Consider the following 24506-nt stretch of genomic DNA (forward strand, 5'->3'; position numbering starts at 1 on the left):
TTTTTTCAAATGACCTCGTTTGGAAAAAAATCATCAAATTAAAAGTTGTAGAACTCCAAAAGTTATGAAACTTTATAGTTTTCAACCATTTCATTTGAAATCATTTGGGCTACCAAAATTGCATCTAAATTTGATAAATTTTAAAATACAAATTTTGCAAACAACCTCGGATGAAAAAGTACCAAAAATATGTAGAACTCTAAAAGTTATGAAACTTTGTAGTTGACAAATTTTTCGTTTGAATTTGTTTACAGCCTTAAACAACCAATATATACCCGTTTTGTTCTAATATATGGAGAAACAACTACTATCTAAACACAACTAAGTGATAGGTGGAGTGGTAGAGGAGGTTACGTGAGTAAAATTTGTTGAATTATGTTCCTACACCCACATAGCACACGATTTTTTTTCACGAATTTTACGTGAAAAATACCGCGGGTGGAGGCCTCCTTTGGTCAAAATATTTTTTTGCTATTTTAAAACATAGTTTATGTTTCTTACAAAGAATTTTTGTGGCGGTTTTCAGTAGAAATCGATTTTTACTGACAGTTTTTTAAGACACTCGTAAAAAATACTATTTCTACTTACCTCTAGCATTAGGTTACGAAAAACGGTAGTACAAATATATTTAGAACCGTCTATACAGAACTGCTCTGAATATCTGTACTAGTGGATTATACGTAAAATTCATGAGTAAGTGGGACTGATGCATATGCCAATGCCACTCTATCGACCAAGATAAAGGTGCTTGCTGCCTTCGTGATCTGTTCGATAATAATTAATACATATACCACGCGCTACAACCAGCGCCAACCAATTGATTTGGGTCTGCAAACTTTCGGTAAACTATACATACCTTCTCTGCAAAGAAAAGAAAGAAAGAAAGAAAGAAAGAATGTAACTACGAGATTCATACAGATCGAATTAGCTCATGTTTAATCAAGTTTATAGTAAATAATAATATTATTTCTATCTTTAAATAAACTTATTATAAAAAATATATTTTGTACCTAATATAACACTAGTTATTTTATGTAAAAAGTGCTAATATTTTTTTTATATAAACTCGGTTGAAAAAGATAGAATTGCATTCTCTGTGTGTGTGTGTTGTGGACGGATGGATAGGATAGGACTGAGCTTATCAAAGGTATCTAATTAAGGCGTCAGGTCTCAGTCGTCGAATATTAGGTGAGGACTTTATCGTAATCGTAACTGTACAAACACCCTTTTATTTGCTCTAACCACCGTTTTTGAACTGTTGCTCGATCGGCAATCCAAACAGAAAAAAGGAAAAAAAAGAAGAAGATATTTTAATCTCCAACACAACGAAGAATTGAACACTCCTTTCCTGTTGGCCTTTGGCTCCACCACCGTTCATGTGGGATGTGGTGGGCTTGAATGATCCTTGCTAGTACTGTCCTCTATGTGGACCAAGAGAGGCTGTGCGTGGGCATTGATATTTCATCGAAGAATTGAACAATCCTTTCCTGTTGGCCTTTGGCTCCACCGAACCAAGATATATTTTTTAAATGAAACAGGAGGGACAAGCCTCTATTGGCCTTTATTAAAATGCAAGAGTGCATAAGCCAAAAAATCATGAAACCGAGAAAGTTATAAAAAACATCACAGGGCGTTTGGATCCCTTCATTTTAGAGAAATTGGAATTCACTCAATAAAGTAACTTATTTAGTTTGGAATTTGACATTCCACCACTTTCCATAGTTCAGATATAAGCCTATCTCAAATTCATGGGGTGGAGGGTGGAAAATGATTTTATGCATTACTAGAATTGGTTTCTAATCTATAACTTACATGACACTCTTCGTCTCACTCCCCTATAATAAAAATGTAGCACATAAATATTTTCGACATCTTGCTAATAATAATATACAAATATATTTTGTATAAAATCGAATTAGCTTAATTGATATATGCCTAAATTATTATTATTAGAATGGAATTCAATTCCAATGATCCAAACGGGACATCAGGGAAATTACATGAAGTCGTCTAGCCATATATTGCCAAACTACTAGGAGGTCATAAGCTTGTTTTGCTCAAGAATAACTTGAGCAAATTTCTTCTTGAAGATTGTCTAACATCATTGCAGTGCATGTGAGGCCGGGTGAGCGTCTCTGAAGATGAGATCATTATGAACTGTCCAAATGAAATATACCAGCAATGAATAATCGGTCGTCGGGGCAAAGAAGCTTCATGGCAATGAATAATCCGTGCAGCCTCTTCTAGTAAGGAAGAAGCTAGATAAGTAAAAAAAAAGACAGATAAGTAAAAGGAACATGAGAGAGAGAACAAATAAAACGTCTCTTCTAGTCAAGTATATTTGTGCTCCACTTTTTTTCCCAAAAAATTGTTTCTTTTAAACAAAATCCTAAACTCCGCCTTACCTGGCCTTGAGGAAAATTTATAGCAAATAAAGTATATGTTTTCTAGTTTCTACACCACCTCATACGAACGAGTCAATAAATATATAACCAGTTTATGTTAATTCATTGCATAAGGATCGAATAAATGACCATACTCCCTTTGTTCTAATGATATAATTAATTTTATTTTTTAGATACATCATTTTCTGATACACACTTGAACCTATACTGTACATGTGGAAGAAGAGGTGAATTGCATACAGGGCTTGCTACCATGTAATAATATTTTAGAGTTTCGCGTAAGTACATTGCTACCATGTAATAATATTTTAGAGTTTCGCTGTAAGTACCTCGGGTTGCCTTTGTCTCCCAGGAAACTCACAAGGGACCAGATTCAGACCATTGTTGATAGGGTGGCTATAGCCTTCTGCCAGGTTGGCCAGGTTGGAAAGTTGAGCTCATGACCACGACTGGTAGAGTTATTCATGTGCAGTTTGTCATGACGACAAAAATGATTTACGCAGCTTTGGCACTTGACCTTCCTGCCTGGGCTACCAAAGCAATCGATAAACTGAGGAAGGGCTTCCTCTGGAGGGACATAAAAGAGTTCAGTGCTGGTCATTGCCTCCTGGCTTGGCCTAAGGTTACCCGTCCCAATGACCTAGGTGGTCTTAGGATTAGTGATTTAAAGAACGTCTGTTGGGCTTTGAGAACTCCTTGGCCATGGTTGCAGAAAATAGATCCTAGTAGGCCTTAGATGGACTTCCCCACTCACGTCTGTAAGGTGGTACAAAACATGATTGTTGTAGTCGTTCCTACTAAGCTCGGTAATGGAGCCAATACCCTTTTTTTGGAAGGACGGGTGGTTGGATGGGAGATGTATTAGGGACATAGCTCCTACATTGTTTGATATGGTGCACATGCGTCTTGCCAATAAATGATTGGTCAAAGATGCTCTCCCTAATCTCCATTGGATCTCCGATGTAAAAGTGGTGATTTCAGTCAGTCATTGTTGAATTCGTGGAACTTTGCGAAGTGCTTGATGTAGTTGTGCTTCAGCCTATAGTACATGATCGTCATATATGGAATTCAGTGCTTCAGGGGATTATTCGGGTAGTTCTGCTTATAAAGCTCTCTTCCATGGTTCAGTTCAGTTCGAACCAACAGAGCGAGTGTGGAAATCTGGGGCTCCTAGGAAGTGCAAATTCTTTATTTGGCTTGTGGAGAAAAATAGGTGCTGGACAGTTGATAGGCTCAGAAAAAGTGGGGTAGACCGGCCAGAGCACTGTCCCTTGTGCGACCAAGAGGCTGAAACCATAAATCACTTGTTGGTCAAACATGTGTTTGCGAAGCAATTCTGGTTTGATTTCCTTAGGCCAGTGGGGTTGCAGGAGTTGTGTCCCGCTCACGATGATTCCTTCGAGCCGTGGTGGAAGACTAGCAGCTCTCAGGCATCTGATCATTTGAGAAAGGGTTTCGATTCTTTATTAGTAATCCTAGAGGCTTGGACCATACATATGGAAGCATAGGAATATATGTGTCTTCCATGGATGTAATCCTAGCTTGGTCACATCTCTTAGGGTGGCTAGGGAAGAGGTTGTGCTTTGGTCCTTGACTGGGGCCAAGGTCCCGTGTTTCCTCTAGGTCGAAGAGTTGCTGGCTTAAAACAGCGTTGTGGGTCGTATTTTCATGGATGTAATCCTAGCTTGGTCAAGTTATAGTGTTGGGGTGTAATGTGTGTGGTGTAATAGGGTTTTCTCTCCTTTCTTCTTTTATTAATACAAAGATGCGTAAAATTAGAATATTGGAGCTCGAACGATTTAGATTTTGAAAATGAGAAATTACATGATATGTCAAGTCCAGATTTAAAAGCTAACTGCAGTGCAGAACATTTATATGCTTCGCTGTTGTCTCCCATACCTACCCACACACACAAAGTTAGAGCAACATGTGTTTTGGCACAATATACATGAAGTAGAATTCAAAAGCATGATGATCACGTAACGAGTTGGATGTCGTGTTGTAACATGTGGGCAGTGGAAGTAAAGTTTTAAACTAGGCGCCATATGCTGTTCTGACACCCGGCCGCATCGGCCTCTCGGATCACTCCTCGCAGTGGCAGGCAGCCCCACCCATGACCCACCGCCGATCACCCACGCAGCGGGAACAGCAGACAAAACAAACCGGAGATCGAGCTGCCAGGTTATACTGATATGCATGATCGCGCTCGTGGTACTGGCGCTATCCGCCATGGCTAGCAGCCGCAGTGGGGCGGCAACGGCCGGCGGCGGCGATCGACCAATTAATATATATATACATTACAGAAAAAATTGTTTCGATCACTTGAAAATGTTAGACCAGCTAATCTTGTAATGAAAGGTTGAGCCGCCAATATATTTTAAGAACATGGACTCAACACCAAATATAAAACGCGAGGTCATCATTAGCTAATTAATGTGAGAATAACAAGCAAGAAAGGTATATCACTAGTAGCCGATGGAAAGACCATATTTTGAAGGCCTCCGGCGGCTTAGGCCGACAAGATCCAATCCTCTAAATATAAGCAATGGAGACTTCCTTCCTCTATAGCCTGCACCAGCACATATCGATATTAAAAGGCATGGAATTGAATTGAGTTCAATTATAAATCAACCATAGTATTGAAATGAGATGTAATTCTAATTTTATTGTATAGACGTCATGAATTATAGTTTAGAATTGTGAGGTCCAATTCCACTTAATATGTAGGAGTGATGCTTTGTACCGGGAGAGTGAGTTTCTAGTTATAGTCCAATTCTAGGGAATTGTGTCTTTGATTCCAAATCTCAATTCCATGTGCAACTAAACAATAGAATTCTAAAAAGTTGTTTCCAATTCATAATTCCGTGCTCCAATATCTATAACCAAACGGGTATAAAGTGTCATCTAAATATAAAGAACGTTCCTATGTTATCTATATATATAGAGGTTCTAACTCCTCTTCTTTATCCATTTTAATAATTTAAAAATGAATTAAGCAAAACTAAACAATATATAAAACACTTGAGAGTATAAAAAATATGTATGTACAAAAAATCTATAACAAAATTTGTCTTTAATATAGATATTTATATATACAGGACAAAATATAATAGACAATACTGGAGAGGAATGAAATATAGAGAAAGACATCTTTTAGAGAAAAGATACATAGAAGAAATATAGAGAATGTGCCACCGTCTTATGCTCCAGTAGTTTGTGGTCTGTGTACTTATTCATCGTGACAACATTTTCTCTTTCTTTTTTAAATGAATTGGAAGCCTGATTTTTTCCTCGTCTCGAGCTTCTCGATTTGGGGGTGTTTCGTGTTCAGTACATGTTACATGAGACGTTTAAATATCAATTACGGGTATTAAATATTGTCTAGGGGTGGCAATAATGGGGAATTCCCGTCGGGGAATACCTCTCCATCCATGTCCCCGCGACAAAAAAAATTATTCACGGGATCCCCACAAACACTTGCGGAGAATGTTTCTTTCTCATCCTCATTCCCCGCGGGGATAAATCACTGACGAGATCCCCGTCCCCGTTTAAATTATAATTAGGATATACATCATTTATTGTTAATATAAATCATTGCTACTTATACACATTGTCATATGTAAGAAAAATCATTATGCGTATATCAAAATGAACACATTTATACTATGAGTGTGTAATTATTTATTTTTATCATTAACTATTATACGAAAACATCGTCACGTGCAAATTTAATGGGTCTCCGTGGGAACGAGGATGGAGAATGCTTCCTCATCCCCATCCTCGTTTACCCGTTGGGTGATAGGTTTTTCCTGTTTACATCTCTATGGGAGAAGAAACTCCTCTATCCTCATCCCAAAATCGGGGATCGGGTCCCATTGCCATCCCTAATATTATCTAATTATAGTAATTATACACATGAAGACTAAACTACAAAATAATTTTTTAAGCATGCTTAATCTATGATTAGAAAATGTTTATGGTAGCATCACATGGACGAATCATGAAGTAATTATGCTTAATAGGTTCGACTTATTGTTTAGTTCTCATATATGTAATTAGTTTTATAATCAGACTATATTTAATACTTTTTACGAACAGTTAAACATCCTAAACATTGAAATAAACTTATTAAACCTAATTAGTCTATGATTAACAAATATTTACTGCAGTGTCGCATGTACAAATCATAGACTAATTATACTTAACCAATTCATATGGTGATTAGTTTTATAACTAAAATATATTTAATATATTTCTAACTAGCATCTATGAGATATGACCTGACTAAAATTTAGTGTAGCACGAAACCAAAGCAGGATTCCTGACCAAATGTCCTAATATTGATAGTTTATCCATCCGTGACAATTAAAAGAAATTGAAAAAAGCCCTGCTATCCTGTTGGAAGGAGACAAAGTGTAGTTGAGCTCCACAACACAAGGAATCTACATAAAATTATACCTGGCGCAGATGGCGTCCATGGTGCGAGCTGTTTTGCTCGAAAAGGCGAAAAGCGGTGGAGCGGAAGGATACTACTATTAGAAAGGAAACTACTACTAGCTATAGATGGCTGTCCACTAATAAAGCAGCAAAATTCCACTACTACACCCGATCTCCCGGATTCGCCGGTTCAGGAACTCCATTACCGTCTTTTCCGACCCCGAGGAGACTGCACCAATCAGTCGCCCTAAAAGAATCAAGATGTCCGACAAAACTAGAATAAGTTAATATCGATTTTTTTATAATAATTAAAACCTATCAAGTATCCACTTCGCCTCTTATGTCTAAAAATATTTTCTATTCATAGCACAAAAGTTGTCCGTCGTTAACCCACTAGTACAAAGGAGCTCTATAGTGACGGTTGTAGACTTATTTTCACTGGCGTTTTTTAAACCGTCGATACTAGGGACCAGTAAAAATGATCATTTTTATAAGCGGATAACTGAGGACCGACAGTGGAAATCGATTTCCACTGGCGGTTGAGTTAAGAAAACCGCTAGTAAAAAATATTTTTAAAAACATTAAACATGTTTTTTAAAACAACAAAAAAATTATTTAAGGAGAGGACAAATTCGCGCTCTACACGGTTGTTAGTGGTTTTTTAAAACAACAAAAAATTATTTAAGGAGAGGACAAATTCGCGCTCTACGCGGTTGTTAGTAATCAAACCGTCGACCTCACCCTCGCGTGTACTCTCCACTACCACTCTGTTTATGACATACATTGTGTCTAATTTGTAGTTGTTTTGTCCACATATTACAACTATTTGAGTGTAAATTGCTTATTTGAGACTCTAAACGAATTCAAATAAAAACGTTGCCAACTACAAAGTTGAATAACTTTTGAAGTTCTACAACTTTTATTTTGACACTTTTTTCATCCGATATAGTTTGCAAAATATGAATTTTAAATTTGACATACTTAGATTCATTTTTTTAGAACTGAAACGAGTTCAAATAAAAAGTTGTCAACTACAAAGTTTCATAACTTTTAGAGATCTATAACTTTTATTTTGGTGGTTTTGTCATACGAGGTTGTTTGAAAAACTCGAAAAATTAAGGATAAAAATGATTTCTAGTGGCGGTTCCTTAAGAAACCCATCACTAGAAATCGATTTCTATAGGCGGTTCCTTAAGAAATCCGCCACTACAAATCATGGATTTTTACAGGCGGTTTTCTTAAGGAACCGCCTGTAGAAATACGATTTCTAATGGCGGTTTTCTTAAGGAACCGCCACTAAAAATAGCACAGTCGGTTGATAAACGAATCTGTCTGTAAAAATATATCGTCCCACAGGCTTTGAGCCTTTTTTTTACTAGTGACCTTGTCCTTCATCCTTTGAAAACCAAAACAAATTTCAATATTTGGGGGCATAAAATCATGCATTAAATTCACAAACAATCACCGATAGTGTAATATAACTCAAATGCATCTACAAGACACATGTTAGTCAAAACAATATTATATTTTCATTAATCATCAAAATCCACTAAGGGTCTAGATGCTTTCAATATCCTTTTTTGTGATTGATGACAACACTACCTTGAATATGAGTGAGGTTTTCAACACACTTAGAAATTAGCTTACTTAGGATATCAAAGTACAATGATGGGTGTATGCTTAAGACATCGAGGGATTGTTTTAACCGCAACTAAGTGAGCTTCCTTAGGAATCATTTAAATTTAGCGCACATACACACACTGAATGTGATATTAGGCTTAGATACGATCAAATATAATAAGCTACCAATCTTAGAATGATAAAGAGTTTGAACAAGTAGTTTACCTCCCTCGTCTAGATTGAGATGTAAAGTTGATGGCATTGGTGTTTTGGTTGGCTTACATTCATCCATATTTAACCTTTTGAGAAGATCCATAGTATACTTACCTTAAGACATATGAAATTCCCTTCTCTTATTTGTTGGACTTGAAAACCAACGAAGAATGTAAGCTCTCAAACCATTAACAACTCAAACTCCTTCGATATCAATTCACAAATTCTTTACAAAAATTTTTATTTGCTGAGCCAAATGTTATACCACCAACATATACTACAAATAAAGATGTCTCAATGAATGTCCTTTGTTGAATAGTGTGGTATTGACCATCCTAATTTTGAAGCCCTTCTCAATAAGGAAATCCTAAAGGTGCTCATACCATACCCATGAAATTTGCTTGAGTCCATATAGCGTCTTAAATATTATTATTATGTGACCATATTGGGCATTAGAAAGGTAGTGTTTTTTAGACGGGAGACGTATGTTCAAGTCTTCAAGAGAGAGATGGTCTAATCAACTAAACCCAGTTGCATGCAAAGAAACTACTACGCGCGCGGAAGCATGCAGACCAAGGCTGTTTTGATCGATCTATCAACATATACGCAATCTCACACTAAATATTACTTACGGGTGACTATTTAGGCTTTGTTTGAGTACTCTAATATTGACCTCAATACATGTATGTTAAGATGGATTGGACTGTAAATTAGTTTAAGTTACACCCTAACTCATCTCAGTACATGTGGATTTAGGTTAATACTAGAGTAGCCAAACTAGGACTAAGATGTTTGGTTTCTAGTGGAATGTTGTGACTATTTATTTGTACAAAAAAACATTCATCCATCAAACAAAATACTAGTGTAAACGGCAACGACGGGGGTACAAGGTTGGAACGGTTGAAAAGGAAAGGAAAGGATCCCTCGCCGGTACCGAAAGCTGAGCTTTCGTCGGGCACAGAATGGTACTACTACTACAGAAAAATGCATTCGCTTTTGCCAAACACGTACGCCAAATCCCGAAACATATATCGATATTTGTCAGAAGATGTCACCTCCATTGGGGAGGATATTCTCTAATCAAATTTGTTTTCAGGCACTATATATAGTTATTAGAGTAATATGCCGTTTTTGTAATAATATATATAATTAACAAATATGACGACTATATATAATAGATGGCGGGCACCTATTCGTAGCAGGATTTCGTTGGCGTCCACTGTTGATCGAAGAATTGATTGGACAACAATAGTGTACTACTATACTGGGAAATGGTTTTGGTTCAGATGGGGATGGGTACGTACGGGGGGTTGCTGCTGACCCATCCCATCCAACAATATCCAGCTATGGAGCTACTATCGATTCCTACGCAAACACCATGCATGGGACTGAAACAGGAAATATAGATAACAGTTTTACACTTTACAGATCAAATTTTAAAATAAGAAATAAGATATAATATGTGTCGAAAAATAGATTAACCTAGATAGCACGGACCGACCTATCTCGGCTCTCGCTGCTTTTTTTTCCCCATTTTTTTCATTTGGCAGTGGTTGGTTGCCAGCTTTTATTCTTAGGCTATCTAGAGCAGAATATTTACCTCACTTTCAATCTCAGTCTTTATTTTAAACTTTTATTCTATAAATAACATTGTCTACAATATAAAACAATGTTTACACGTCTATTTGTAAACTGAAGTTAGCCTTACTTTTCTTTTGCTGTAACTGTAGTTACCGCGTGTAAGGTAGCTCTACACACAGAAATAAACAAGAACCGCCGATGGGAACTCAAGGACGGCATGCATCCGCGCCATTCCCTTGGCTTTGGCTACCACGCACAGATTCTCCTCTCCATGTGCGGAGCCATGCAGACCAAATACTAGCTTCTAACCGATCGACATTGGTGCTGTCCGAGTCCTGATCACCGATCCCGATCCAGCTACCGAGCTAGTAGTATGTATGCTCTTGCACCGATACCTAGCTAGCTAGGCAAACAGCAGCCTTTTCGGTAGTGGTTGGCATTTTTTTGTTATTAATAAGTGCAGTTTTTTTCTAACTATGCATCATTATATTAAGTAAAATAACTCTTCAACGCAATAGCTATCTGACTTGTCAAGCTGTCCGACTCTCTAAATTGACTCTCTCACTAGCTAAACTAGATAGATAGTCTGTTGGGTGAGATGCTCTATATACATGTAATCTTTATAAAAAGATAAATAGATGGTTAAATAGAGAGAGAAAATGAAAAGTCTCTTGGAGATGTTTAAAAGACAGAGAAAGAAAATATAAGTCTAATAATAATAATAGTGATAGTAATAATAATGATAGTAATAATAATAATAATAATATTACTATCACTATTATTATTATTATTATTATTATTATTATTATTATTATTATTATTATTATTATTATTATTATTATTATTATTATATACGTTTGTCTCGATATATAGATCCCTATATGTCATTCGCATTCTCCTCCATGTGCAACCCATGTAGAGCATGTCATGTCTAATGTAGCTTCTATATAGTAAATTACTGGTGGTTAAAATAACACCTCGTCTAGTTACCTTCCTCTGTCCTTCAATCAAAGGCGTCCAGGTTTAATTTAGATCTAGCATCTACTACTTTAGATCTAGCACCAGGTCGAGATCGGTTCGGTTACAACCCTATGGTTCAAATCATGAGAGCTGCTTGGGCACTGTCACCAAGGGCGTAGTAGTCCTTGAAAAGTTCAAGCTGACGCAGATGGATCTGCAGCTTTTGCTCTAGCTATTAGTTTCTACCATCTATTTTAATTACTACGCTGTGCCGCCCGTACTGCCCTTTGGGTTGGGCAAATAAATGCATTCACGACGCAGACACGGAGCATCTTTTTTTTTCCTTTCTGTCCAAAAGAGTACAGAAAGAAAGAAAGAATACGAAAATGGTCTGCAGCTCCAGAGACGAGCAAGACTGCGTGCGTGGCGCATCTGGCGTTGGACTTGGATGCATGCATGCATGCGCACACGCACGCATGCATCACGATTGGGCTACATGAATTGAAGCATGTGCTGGCCAGTTTCTCGGTAGCCTAGCTACTCCACCACCGGCCGCCATACGAAAAAAAGAAAACGTGGAAAATCTCCGTGCGCGCCCAAGGAGAGAGAATGGTGGTAGCAGCCCTGGCCCAGTGGCAGTGGCCCCCTCCCCTGGTTGCACACTTGCCCGCGACGCGAGGCACAGCTGCGGCTGCGGGCCATATAAACCAAAGCAAACCGGAGGCGGGGTTCTGCGCTCAACATTCGCCTCGTGCTCTCGGCCTTTTGGATTCGGGATTCCTCCTCCTCCTTCTCCTCCTGATCACCTCCCACTCCCACTCGGCCAGCCCCACCCACCGCCGGCCCCCCACGCAACGGGGAGCACAGGAGCAGATCGATCCAGCCTCGCGGCCGCGCCACGCGACCGACCGAGCTGCTTGCCTGCCTGCGTGCCTGCGTGGTGATCACGTCGCGCCTGGCGGTGGTGTGGGTCCGGCGGGCAACAAAGGCGCCAGCATGGCGAGCAACAACGGCGGCGCGATGCAGGAGCCGCTGCTGCCGAAGGCGCCCAAGAGCGGGGGGTGGCTCTGGAAGGGGACGCGCCCGTCCGCGTCCGGCGACCTCCCGTCGTCCAAGGCCGTGCTGCGGCCGCCCCGCCACGTGCCCGCGCTGCTCTGCACGCTCATCGTCGCGCTCGGCCCCGTCCAGTTCGGCTTCACCAGCGGGTACTCGTCCCCGACGCAGGACGCCGTCATCCGGGACCTCAACCTCTCCATCTCAGAGGTACTGGCTTCACGCTCGGCGTTTTCTTCTCGTCTCAACTTCAAATCCAACAAATGATGATGACCGACCGAGCTCCGCCTCCGTCACCCCCGCAGTTCTCGGCGTTCGGCTCGCTGTCCAACGTGGGCGCTATGGTCGGGGCGATCGCCAGCGGGCAGATGGCCAAGTACGTTGGGCGCAGAGGGGTAAGTAAGAGACGACTCTGCTCCTCGCCTCCTCCTCTTTCATTTTTCTAGGACCCGAGCTCCTCGCCGTCACATGGACGACAAAGGAAACTGCACGGGCCGTTTCAAAATTTCAAAAGTCTACGCTACCCGTGCAGTGCAAATTCGTGTTTTTTTAAGCTGACACGCAGTAGAGTGTTTCTACGCTCTACTCAAATTCAAATCCAAGTAGAGTAGAATATGACTAAGAGGGTGTTTGAATGCACTAGAGCTAATAGTTAGTGGCTAAAATTAGTTGAGACATTCAAACACCCTAGCTAATAGTTCAGATATTAGCTATTTTTGGTAAATTTAGTTAATAGTTAGGTAGTTATTTGTTAGCTAGCTAATTCCACTAGCAATATTTAGCCAACTAACTATTAATTTTAGTGCATTCAAACACTCCCTAAGGTACGTGCTTGTTGGTTGCGTCACGGAAACGCGCACGTTCAGCACAGAATCGAATTCCACCTCCTCCCATCCATCGCCATCGGTTACCCTGCTATCATGGTCGTCTGTCTGTATGTGTTGGGCGAAACAGACGTGGCCACTGTCATGTCAGGCCGTGTTTGGATTTACGATTTACTGAATCATGTGCCAAAGTCGCGTCTTCTCTTTCGCCCAAGATTTGCTTTCAACGATCCAGGACATGCACGTTTCGTTGACTAGATTGATTACTGTTTCGCAGTCGCTGATGATTGCCGCGGTCCCGAACATCATGGGCTGGCTTGCAATCTCTTTCGCAAAGGTACGGCGCTGCGCGTGCCAGTTTATTCCCACACATCGCTCCGCAAATGGCGACATCGGATTTGATGGCTGTCCATGTTTGCTCTGCAGGACACTACGTTTCTGTACGTGGGGAGATTACTGGAAGGATTTGGTGTTGGCGTCATTTCCTATGTGGTTAGTGTCATAAATTAAAACTCCACGTCTGGACCTGGTTGTGCATACGGTACCTTGGGAACACTACTAATTCGTGACAAATTGTTACCAGGTGCCAGTATACATTGCAGAGATATCTCCTCATAACATGAGAGGAGCCCTTGGCGCTGTGAACCCGGTTTGTTCGTACTGCCCACAAGCGTCTTATCTTTTCATTACCCAAACACCTGCATTGGCTTGTTTATGCCGAACTCACTGTGCAATTGTTCGTCCTACAGTTGTCTGCAACCTTTGGTGTCCTGCTTTCCTATGTGCTTGGCTTGTTTTTCCCTTGGAGGCTTCTTGCATTAATAGGTAATGTACATTAATAATAAACCTGTCGCTGCTAGTACTGTTATTTTGCACTTCAACTTTGATACTTTTTTTTATAGTAGGAATGTAGTAGGTACATATTTCGGTGTTTAGGCGCCCCTACTGTTCTATTGTAAAGTGTGTGATGCCACACTTGTAGGAACCCTGCCCTGCTTACTGTTGGTGGCTGGTCTATTCTTCATTCCGGAATCTCCAAGATGGCTGGTATATACAAGTTAGATAATGAATTCTGAATCATTGTGCCGAATTGCAATTTCCAATGCCTGTTCCCCCACCTTGTATTTGTAGGCGAGGATGAATATGATGGATGATTGCGAGACTTCTCTACAAGTTCTGAGGGGATTTGATGCTGACATCACTGAAGAAGTGAATGATATAAAGGTAAGCACTTACTTTCATTCATCTATAATGACTGCGTGCAGTTTATTTGAACAGTCTTCACTTCCTGTCTTATTATTTTCTTTAACCTTTCGTGCCTGGATCTATGTACTTCATTCTTGTGGAATCTTTATGCAGATAGCTGTAGCATCAGCAAACAAAAGTGGTACAATAAGCTTTCGAGAGTTGAACCAAAAGAAATACCGCACGCCTCTAATTGTAAGTTTATAACTTATATCTGCTTATCTGGTACCAAATTAGCAATCACATTCCATAACTGTCAGCTTATGGTGGCAATGCTACAACTTCCCGCAGCTAGGAATTGGCCTACTTGTGTTGCAACAGCTAAGTGGAATAAATTGTATAATCTTTTATTCAGGTAGCATCTTCAAAGCTGCAGGTAAGCTGTGCACTTGTTTACCGGCCTGTGATTTTCATTACTAGTTGGGCATCATAAGTTTTGGGAAGAAACTTTTTATTCCTTCCAAATTTAACAGGAGCATTAGGGCCTCAGGGGACTGTTTGGTTGTTTGCCGAATAAAAAGCATGAGTCTCTGATTGGCAATGTTTTTTTATATATGTAGGAATAGTGTAGTAGATTACAGATATCAAAAAGAGTGAAATTGGGATAAAAGTAAACCTTACTTTTCCCAAGTCCTAACTCATTATAACAAGTTAAAATAAGCAAATATATTAGTGTCCTTTTTAAGTTCTAACATGGATTATCGTTCCCTTCGGTGAATGATGGCATTTTATTGTTCATTGCAAGAGCATTATGTCTCATCTGTCTTTATGTATAGCAGTGCTGGTTAAGTCTGTTTTGATTGAGAGTTCTAACAATCAAAGTTCTACAGGGCTCAACAACAGTAACCTGGACACGTGTCTCATTGGAGCTATCTCGGCAAGTACCTAATAACTAGACAGACCTGACCTAGTCTCTCTCTGTCGTTATTAATCTTCTAATAACCGCATCCCATCAGGTTCTTGCCACTGGTGTCACAACCACGATCTTGGACAGAGCTGGCCGGAGAATCCTCCTCATTGTAACTTTCTGCTTCCCTCTAAAGCCATTTATTTGTGAGTCTTCTGTACCTTTATTTCATTGTCGCCCTTCAAAATTGCAGATTTCTTCTTCTGGGATGACCCTAAGCCTTCTGGCAGTTGCTGTTGTATTTTGCATCAAGGTAAAGTTCATGTTTCTTTGCAAGAGTAATCTAGTGAATATTCTGATGTGCAGTATTATTCCAGGGTCTGTCATCCCAATCCACTGAATATTCTACTCTCTTGTCATCGGCTATTCGTTTCAGGATAACATTGCACAAGACTCTGACTTGTACAACATCTTAAGAATAGTGTCCTTGGTTGGTGTCGTGGTAAGTCTGTCGTTCGCATTTTGTCAGGGGCCGGTAGTCAGCGCCCCGGCTTTAGTACCACATCGGCTAGCCAAGGGGGCCGTGGGCAGCTTATAAGGGAGAGTCCCCCTCCTCCCATCAGCCTGGCTTTTGGGATGTGAGTGGTGGGCTCTCCTGGCTGGGCCGGCCCACGAGCGCATGAACGTCCGAAGCTGTCGAGTGTAGGCTGGGCCGGGGGTTGGACGCTGACATCTGGTATCGGAGCCCGGTTTGGCCCATGCCTGCCTTGGGGGGCTTACCAAGGGGGGTGGGATGTCAGGGGCCGGTAGTCAGCGCCCCGGCTTTAGTACCACATCGGCTAGCCAAGGGGGCCGTGAGCAGCTTATAAGGGAGAGTCCCCCTCCTCCCATCAGCCTGGCTTTTGGGATGTGAGTGGTGGGCTCTCCTGGCTGGGCCGGCCCACGAGCGCATGAACGTCCGAAGCTGTCGAGTGTAGGCTGGGCCGGGGGTTGGACGCTGACATCTGGTATCGGAGCCCGGTTTGGCCCATGCCTGCCTTGGGGGGCTTCCCAAGGGGGGTGGGATGTCAGGGGCCGGTAGTCAGCGCCCCGGCTTTAGTACCACATCGGCTAGCCAAGGGGGCCGTGGGCAGCTTATAAGGGAGAGTCCCCCTCCTCCCATCAGCCTGGCTTTTGGGATGTGAGTGGTGGGCTCTCCTGGCTGGGCCGGCCCACGAGCGCATGAACGTCCGAAGCTGTCGAGTGTGGGCTGGGCCGGGGGTTGGACGCTAACATCTGGTATCGGAGCCCGGTTTGGCCCATGCCTGCCTTGGGGGGCTTCCCAAGGGGGGTGGGATGTCAGGGGCCGGTAGTCAGCGCCCCGGCTTTAGTACCACATCGGCTAGCCAAGGGGGCCGTGGGCAGCTTATAAGGGAGAGTCCCCCTCCTCCCATCAGCCTGGCTTTTGGGATGTGAGTGGTGGGCTCTCTTGGCTGGGCCGGCCCACGAGCGCATGAACGCCCGAAGCTGTCGAGTGTGGGCTAGGCCGGGGGTTGGACGCTGACACATTTCGTCCGAACACTGGATTTTAGATGTGGAATCTGTAAGTTTTTTGCCCAACTACTTTGTTCAGGCTTATGTCACTGCCTTCTCCTTCGGTATGGGTTCCATTCCATGGATCATAATGTCTGAGGTATAATACCCTTATCACATATATAAGCTAATATAACTCATAAGATGCTGAAAGCATTCTGAATGAAAGGCTGATTCTGGGAACTTTGCCTATTGACAGATCCTTCCGGTTAGCATCAAGTGTGTGGCAGGAAGCTTCGCGACCCTTGCCAACTGGTTGACGTCCTTTGGAATAACAATGACAGCAAATTTGCTTCTGAACTGGAGCGCTGCAGGTCCATCTATACATCTGTGTCCATCACTAGTGTAGGGTAGAGTCGTATATGAACTACCAAACCATGCGACAGGTTGGTGACCTTTGTTTCCTAATCGTGCAGGTACATTTGCCTCCTACATGATGGTGAGTGCTTTCACTCTCGTCTTCGTCATCCTTTGGGTACCAGAGACGAAGGGAAGAACCCTTGAAGAGATACAGTGGTCCTTCCAGTGAGCTCCGGCATTCATATGTACATGCAAATAGCGTGGCAAATCCTCCAGGATCCCAATAAAAGATATAGTGAAATATAGCAGAAGCTATTTCATTTAGCATTTTTTATAGTTTAAATGGAATTTCGCTGCCGATTCTGCATGAGAACATGTAAATAAGGAGATTTCACGAACATGAACACTCAAATACATGTACAGGCCTGTAAAAGAAGATGTCTCTAGATCCATTACTTTAATATTCGTGGAATCATAGCCAGAAGTATAAGCTAGTGAGGGGAATTGTAGATCAACGGGAAGATGGTGATATTCTGATACAATGATTTTTATGCTGAGTTTTGGTGGTTTGTCAACCACTTTATTCTCGTTGAGGCAAGCAGGACAGTGAAGTTAGAAATCCTTTAAGTCCCTCTTGAATTTAAGTAAACTCCGGCCCTCAAAAGTAAAAAAAAATTAAAGGGTAGGATAGCGTTTACCAGCCAGCAAATAAGATAACAAAGCTCTTTTTTTCAATAAGAAAAAGTAATAGTTGTTCGGGTCTCAATGGAGAACTTTCATGTTCATCCTACACTACAGCATAGGCAAGATCTCATCCTTTGGCGAATCTAGGGGCTCAGAAGAGTGTCACCAACGACGTCGGTGGGCCAAAGAAATATTGTCTCTTTAACGACGTGGTCATGGGGATAAGATCCGACAAGAGAGATGCTGAAGAATATGCCCTCCTCAAGGGGTCAAGCACTCGATCAGAACTAAACCATCATGCGGCACTCACAACATGAGCACACAGGGCAAGATAAAGAGAAGAATCTAAGGTTGTTGCCTATTCTCTTGCTAGTGGTGATTAATTAAGATTATTCTCACCACCAAATGGTTGTTCACACAAGAACTCTGGCATTTTGATCTGGTCAAACCGCGTGGCGCTCTTCACACCTCACTCAACTAGAGTTGCTTTTCACGATATCCTGCAAGATGACCATAACACTCTTCACAAAGCCTTCTTCCAAGTCAGGCACAATCACCAAGTGTGCTTCGATGGAGAAGACAAACTACCAGGACATCTAGAATGTGACAACCTCCAAGACTAACGAGCACCAGTGTTTGCAACTTCAACACCTAATGCTACTCAACAATATCTCAAAGCACAACACTAGAAATGCCTTCTCACAAACGACCGCACTTAGCAAGTTATTATATATGATATGAGGGACTAAATCACTTCTAATTTGGGGGACACTAAATTACAAATGACAATACTTATTGTTGGGCTTATCCTAACTACATATCACCAAGTCTTACGCAAGATTAAAAAGAGGCGAGGGACAAGCCTGGGAAGCAACGTTCACTAGACCTCCTCGCCACCACACCTGAAACCCTATCTAATCTAAAGAGTGTTGGAGGTGACGGAAGCTAGTCGTCTAAACACTCGTTGTCTTAACTCACAAGCATGATGTCTTCATCTATTCAAACTACACCAATCCAAGGTATAACATGCAAGTTCTCCACATTCATCTAGTGGTTAGTGGCTTAGGGTTCATCATGAGTAGATTACGACCTATTACTTAGCACTAGAAACACCTTTTTTCTTAGCTGGCAAAGCTAAGACACTTAAACAGACCAAGGCTCTCGTCCATCACCAATCTAAGGGCATGTTCAACCCCATTAATTAGGGGGTCTTTTAAGGAGTCTAAAGGGGGTATGTTGCATGTCTCTTACACGACTTTTCAAGTATAAAAGACTATGTGTGCACAAACCCAGTTAATACATGGCTTTTGTGTTGTTTTTAAGTTAATACATTTATGATTTAGAGGCACTCTGTTGTATAGATATAATCTTTTAGTTGTCTCTTATAATTGGAAAATCGATATAGAATCTCAGGGTTGTACATGCCCTAAGCTCCACCCCTCCCAACCTCTCATCGTCGTTGTCCGACAAGCTCTTCGCAACGGCTCATCCTCAAGGCCAATTGGACCACATCCCTAATCCAGGCCATGATGCGCGCCTCGGTAGCCCTCCCCATGATCGTCGACCCTTAGATTGTCTCCAACAATCTTCCTATTCCACTTGTTGTCTCACACTTTATTTTAAACTCTATTTTGCAAACTATGAATTTTACAGTGTATATATATTGGTATTTTGCATGGTCACAAGCATGCTCTGCTGAGCAAGGTCTTACCGAAATGGAAAAGGGTCCTGAGTAAAATAGAGAAAAAGAATGACAGGTCATCGAGCGGCATAATTATTTATTATTTTGCTAATTACCTCATTCGCCATCGTAAATATCTTAATCTCTTATATATCACTTGAATACAATTTCTTACTCTTCTATGTCATTGTCGGCGGCATAGAATTGTTTAGAACATTCATTTTTCTTATCCTTTAATGCCAGTAGTGATGGCATGCAAGAGTATAAAATTATACCCGAGTGGTATAGAATATATTGTGGTGAAGTATAAGTTTCTAGACAAAATTATAGTGACATGTAGAGAATTTTTTTCTAAATAATATTTAAAGCCACCACGAGTGCGACATGAACTAACAAAAAGCTTCGACGACCAACCACAAACGTAAATCTACGAGCAACTTATTGAGAACTACGTTATCATGGATCACCAGATCTGCACCTTTCCCTCCCGTCAGCAGTAGAGGCGCGACAAGTCGTAGAAGCCCGTTCCCTTCCCCTAAAGCACGATAGAGAGCACACGAGACACGGGATGTAGGTTTGGATCAGGCCTCTAGCCTCTTTCTCTTCTCTGTATTATGAGGGGTGTACAGTTTCCTTATACAGAGATATGAGACCACTTAGAGGCAAAGCAGGTATTTGACCACATAACCCTAACTAGGGTTACTTAACACAACTGATCTCGTTAGTGTAAATAAATGCATCTAATGTCCACTAACTGCCATCTTGATCCTACAGTCGTTTTAGCTAGATCCAACACTAGCCACCATATACGTGGCTGCGGGTTGGTCGGTATCATCTAGCTTTAACGTCGATTAGTTCGGATAGTTGATTAGTCGGTCTACTGATCGATGGTTCGATCAGTATCGACCGTGTTGTAGGTAGATCGATCGGTACTGACTGGTGTGTTGGACGGTTCAATCTGTACGGACCTGAACCGGTCGTTACAAATACGCCTTTAGCATCGTGACGCGTTCAAATTGATCTACCTGTGTGCCATTTCAGCTTCGCGTTTTTTTACTATTCAAAGTTTAAAAAATCTCAAAATTTTGGGAAAAAAGGTCAAACGATCTTTTAACAAATTAAATATTTACCTTCAAGTTCTGTAATTTTTATTTATGTTTTATAGATTACGCAAATTTTATTTATATTTTATGAATTATGTAGTTTATATTTATGTTTCATAAATTACATGTTTTTTATTTAATTAATTATATATTTGGGTGTATTAAAATTTTAATAAAAATGACGTATTTTATATCAGCTAAAAGTTGGTAAAAACAAAATTGATATTGGCGCTAAGATAACTGTAGCCACACGGTGTTAGAGTACTGTGATGTGAACAGTTGAACCGGAAAGCCAGCTAGCTCATCCACTCGGCCCATCTGGCGATATTGGTCTTCCCCTTTCATTTTGCATTCATGGCTTGGGCTCTCCATTACCAAAACTAGCCCCGCGCCCTGGCCCAAGCGTTAGGATCCTTGGCAAGTGCAGACGGGCTGGCCTTGCTAAACCGGCAAGAGAAACTTGAGGCGCTAGGGCCCTCCCTGCCAACATGACGATTTCCCCTTCCTTTTCCCCAAAATCTCGAAGTTACTAGTTTACTACTGTATCTATATACCTATATGTAAAATAATAAATAAACTAAATCGAAGGTAGTACTTAATTAACATGCAAGCTTGCACATTTGGCAAGACAAGATGACGGAGTCAGAGGAGGCCTAGCCCAGCAGCCAGCACAAGAACATGGTGAGCAGACACAGCAGCATCGATGCTCCATCTTTGACCAAGGGTCTTGCACTGGTTTCGCATATATCAGCTTGTTCGCTGCGGCTTGCTGCGGCTGCAATCCGGCTGCGGCTGCGGCTTCTACAGTATTTTTCTCTCTATGGATTGCAGCTGCAGCAGTCCAAACAGCTGCAACAGTGTCGGCTTGTAGCCAGCCGAACACGCCCTATATAAAAAGGGGGCAAAAACTGTAGATGCAGGTCTTGCCTTGGTGCACGTGGCTGCAGGTCCGTTGTCGGTTTTACAATTTTTTTCTCTTCAGCTAGAAAAAAAAACAAGCAGGAAAACCGAAAACATAAAGTGGAATTCGAAATAGAAAGTAGAATAAAGATTATAATAAAAACATCCTCAAGAGACTAGCTAAATAATTTGTCAAGCTAAATTTTAGTTACTTAATAGCAAAATAACTCTCCAACAAAATAACTCTTCAATAGACTAACTATTTAACTTGTCAAGTTATTCAGCTCTCTAAATTAACTCACACACTAACCAAATTTGGCTAGCCACTCTAGCTAGTCAAACTAACTTTCATGTTAGAAAGTTTATTGAAATGAAATGTTATATATAAAATTTAATCTTTATAGATAGACCAATAAAAAATTAAATAGAGAGTTTGGATGCTCTAAGAGCATCTCTAAGAGACACTCTATTTTCGACGCTCTATATGACACTCTATTTACATCTTCATAAAGATTACATTCTATATGTAGCATCTCACTCCAACAGACTCTGTATTTAGTTTGGCTAGTCAGCGGCTAGCCAAATTTGGCTAGAGAGGGAGCCAATTTGAAGAGCTGGATAGCTTGACAACTTGGATGACTAGTCTGTTGTTGTAGAGTTATTTTGCTATTGAGTAGCCAAAATTTGGCTTGCTGAGCCATTTGACTAATCTCTTGGAGATGCTCTAAAGAGCCTATAGCCTAAGCGTCAAAACTCAAAAACTAGTGTGCCAACGAAAGGAACAACGACAACGAGGTCCAAAACTGATATGGAGAAGTGAAACAGCTTTTGTGAACAAGATCTTACGAATTTAACAAGAGTATAATCTGATGAAGGGAAAACAACGGATATAAATCATACATCGCCTCATCAATGGCAGACCAGTGATCCATGTACAGTTAAACAAGCAAGAGCGAGATTTCCAATCGAACACGGCAAACAGAGTGTCCATGGTCCATGGGCACACTCAAGACACTCAGGATTTCCTCGTCACCAACATGACCTTCTTTGGTAGAAACGGAAGGAACGGCACTTTCCTCTGTGATCTGGATACTGGACCACTAGCTAGCTAATATCGGTAAATGACACTGGCTGGCAGCGATGGCTGAACAGACAGATGCACATACAACAATCATCAGCAGTACGTACTCAAGCTTACCGCAGGTTCAGGTGCAGGTGCAGCCACACAAGCTGGGGGAGGGGGACCATGCTCGCCCTCGCTTGGACACAAGCTGGGGGATGATCCATCAAGTACACACCAAAGACCCGATGCTGCCGCCGAACACTTGTCCAGGGAAAGCACCCTCCTTGCCATGCCAGCCAGCCAGCCAGATTAGGGGATTTGAGGCTAAGATCTCTTTGTCGATGGATGTGTGGAGGGGAGGGGAGCCGGGGTGGGTGGGTGGGTGGGATTGAGAAGAGAACGGATACTAGTACTATTGGTGTGCGGGGAAGCCGTCGACGAGCTCCACCGGGTAGCGGTCAATGCAGTCCTCCCAGGGGCTGTCGGGCGACGGCTTGACGTTGCGCAGGGCGTGCCACACGGCGCTGTTGCACTTGAACCCGCTGCCGAAGGCGATCTGCCAGACGCGGTGGCCGCGGCGGACGCGGCCCTTGGCCTCCATGTAGGCGAGCTCGTACCAGATGGAGCTGCTGGAGGTGTTGCCGAACCGGTGGAGCGTCATCCGGGACGCCTCCACGTGCGCGGGGCTCAGCTGCAGGTTCTTCTCCAGCTCGTCGATCACGGCGCGCCCGCCCGCGTGGATGCAGAAGTGCTCGAACGCCAGCTTGAAGTCCGGGATGTAGGGCTTCGTCTTGGCGCTCACCAGCAGCTTCTTGGCCACCAGCGTCGCGAAGAAGAGCAGCTGCTCGCTCACGGGCAGCACCAGCGGGCCCAGCGTCGTGATGTTGGTCTTCAGCGCGCCGCCCGCGATGGCCATCAGGTCCTTGGACAGCGACACGCCGGTCTTGCCCTCGCCGTCCTGCTCCTGGTACACGCAGTTGAAGGCCCTGTCGTCCGCGCCCTTGTGCGTGCGCACCACGTGCCTCAGGACGTACTTGGCGCGCCGCCGGTCGCCGCCGCGGTTCGACAGCAGCACCGCCGCGCCGCCCACGCGGAACAGGCAGTTGGGGATCAGCATCGACTTGCGGTTCCCGAAGTACCAGTTCTGGGTGATGTTCTCCGTGCTCACCACCACGGCGTAGGTGCCGCGGTGCACCTGCAGCATGTCGCGGGCCAGGTCCACGGCGATGACGCCGGCGCTGCAGCCCATCCCGCCCAGGTTGAAGCTGCGGACGTTCCCGCGGAGCTTGTACTTGTTCACGATCATGGCCGACAGCGACGGCGTCGGGTTGAAGAGGCTGCAGTTCACCACGAGCACGCCCACGTCCTTGGGCCTGACGCCCGTGGACCTGAACAGGCTGTCGAGCGCGCCGAACATGACGGTCTCGGCCTCGGCGCGGGCGTTGGCCATCGTGGGCTGGGGCGGGAGCGCGTGCATGGCCTCGGGGACGTACGTCTCCTCGCTGAGCCCGGACCGCTCCAGGATCTTGCGCTGAAACTCCAGCGCGTCGTCGGAGAAGCCGCAGAGCTTGGAGTGGCGCATGAATTCCTCGAACCGGACCTGGAGGTGCGCGGGCGGCTTGTAGCAGGCGAAGTCCACGAGGTACACGGGGCGGGGGCGGGTGAGCACGTAGACGGTGGCGCCGAACACGAGCACGGCGGAGAGGACCAGCACGGACACGAGGTTGTACTGGAGGTGGAGCCACAGCTGCCGCAGGTCCTCGGGGTCGGTGCGCCCGGCCTCCAGGAGGATCACGGCCATCAGCGGGAGCAGCATCAGTGTCAACAGGTGGGTGATGAGGTAGTGGTACCCCAGCTTGACGTACTTGAGGTTCACGCTCTGGAGAAAGTCCGGCAGCCGCCGGTGAGGCGGCGTCGCCGCGGCCGCAGCTGATGGTGGGGCGGCGCCTCCGTTCATCGTTCCTCGGCCCGCCTAGATCTGGAAGCGGAGTGCGAGTCAAAGACGGGGGTGTGCGTGG

General features: G+C 43.1%; 2 protein-coding genes across 4 annotated transcripts; one reads left to right on the forward strand and one right to left on the reverse strand.

Moving 5' to 3' along the window:
* The first annotated feature begins 11746 nt into the window (after positions 1-11746).
* Positions 11747-17644, forward strand: LOC100274323 (uncharacterized). Of its 3 annotated transcripts, none has more exons than XR_553953.4 (17): positions 11747-12479; positions 12575-12664; positions 13371-13430; positions 13520-13585; positions 13677-13742; positions 13843-13918; positions 14076-14140; positions 14225-14317; positions 14453-14533; positions 14630-14714; positions 15169-15215; positions 15295-15357; positions 15439-15498; positions 15563-15687; positions 16798-16857; positions 16957-17071; positions 17174-17608. XR_553953.4 is itself a non-coding variant. In NM_001148686.2 (17 exons), the coding sequence occupies exons 1-17, from the start codon at positions 12213-12215 to the stop codon at positions 17284-17286; spliced, it is 1473 nt and encodes a 490-aa protein (NP_001142158.2). In that variant the 5' UTR covers positions 11918-12212; the 3' UTR covers positions 17287-17371. The 3 variants fall into 3 exon arrangements, 2 of the variants coding, with proteins under 2 accessions (XP_008647600.2, NP_001142158.2); NM_001148686.2 differs by having other exon boundaries at positions 11918-12479; positions 15622-15687; positions 17174-17371; XM_008649378.4 differs by lacking the exon at positions 15563-15687 and having other exon boundaries at positions 17174-17644.
* A 4649-nt stretch (positions 17645-22293) lies between these two features.
* Positions 22294-24176, reverse strand: LOC100382638 (uncharacterized). The gene has a single exon (NM_001175362.1). It carries the CDS (start codon positions 24068-24070, stop codon positions 22901-22903), a length of 1170 nt encoding a protein of 389 aa, NP_001168833.1. The 5' UTR covers positions 24071-24176; the 3' UTR covers positions 22294-22900.
* Positions 24177-24506: the final 330 nt, after the last annotated feature.

This window comes from Zea mays, chromosome 6, assembly GCF_902167145.1.
Source record: "Zea mays cultivar B73 chromosome 6, Zm-B73-REFERENCE-NAM-5.0, whole genome shotgun sequence".
In the NCBI taxonomy this organism is placed as follows: domain Eukaryota; kingdom Viridiplantae; phylum Streptophyta; class Magnoliopsida; order Poales; family Poaceae; genus Zea; species Zea mays.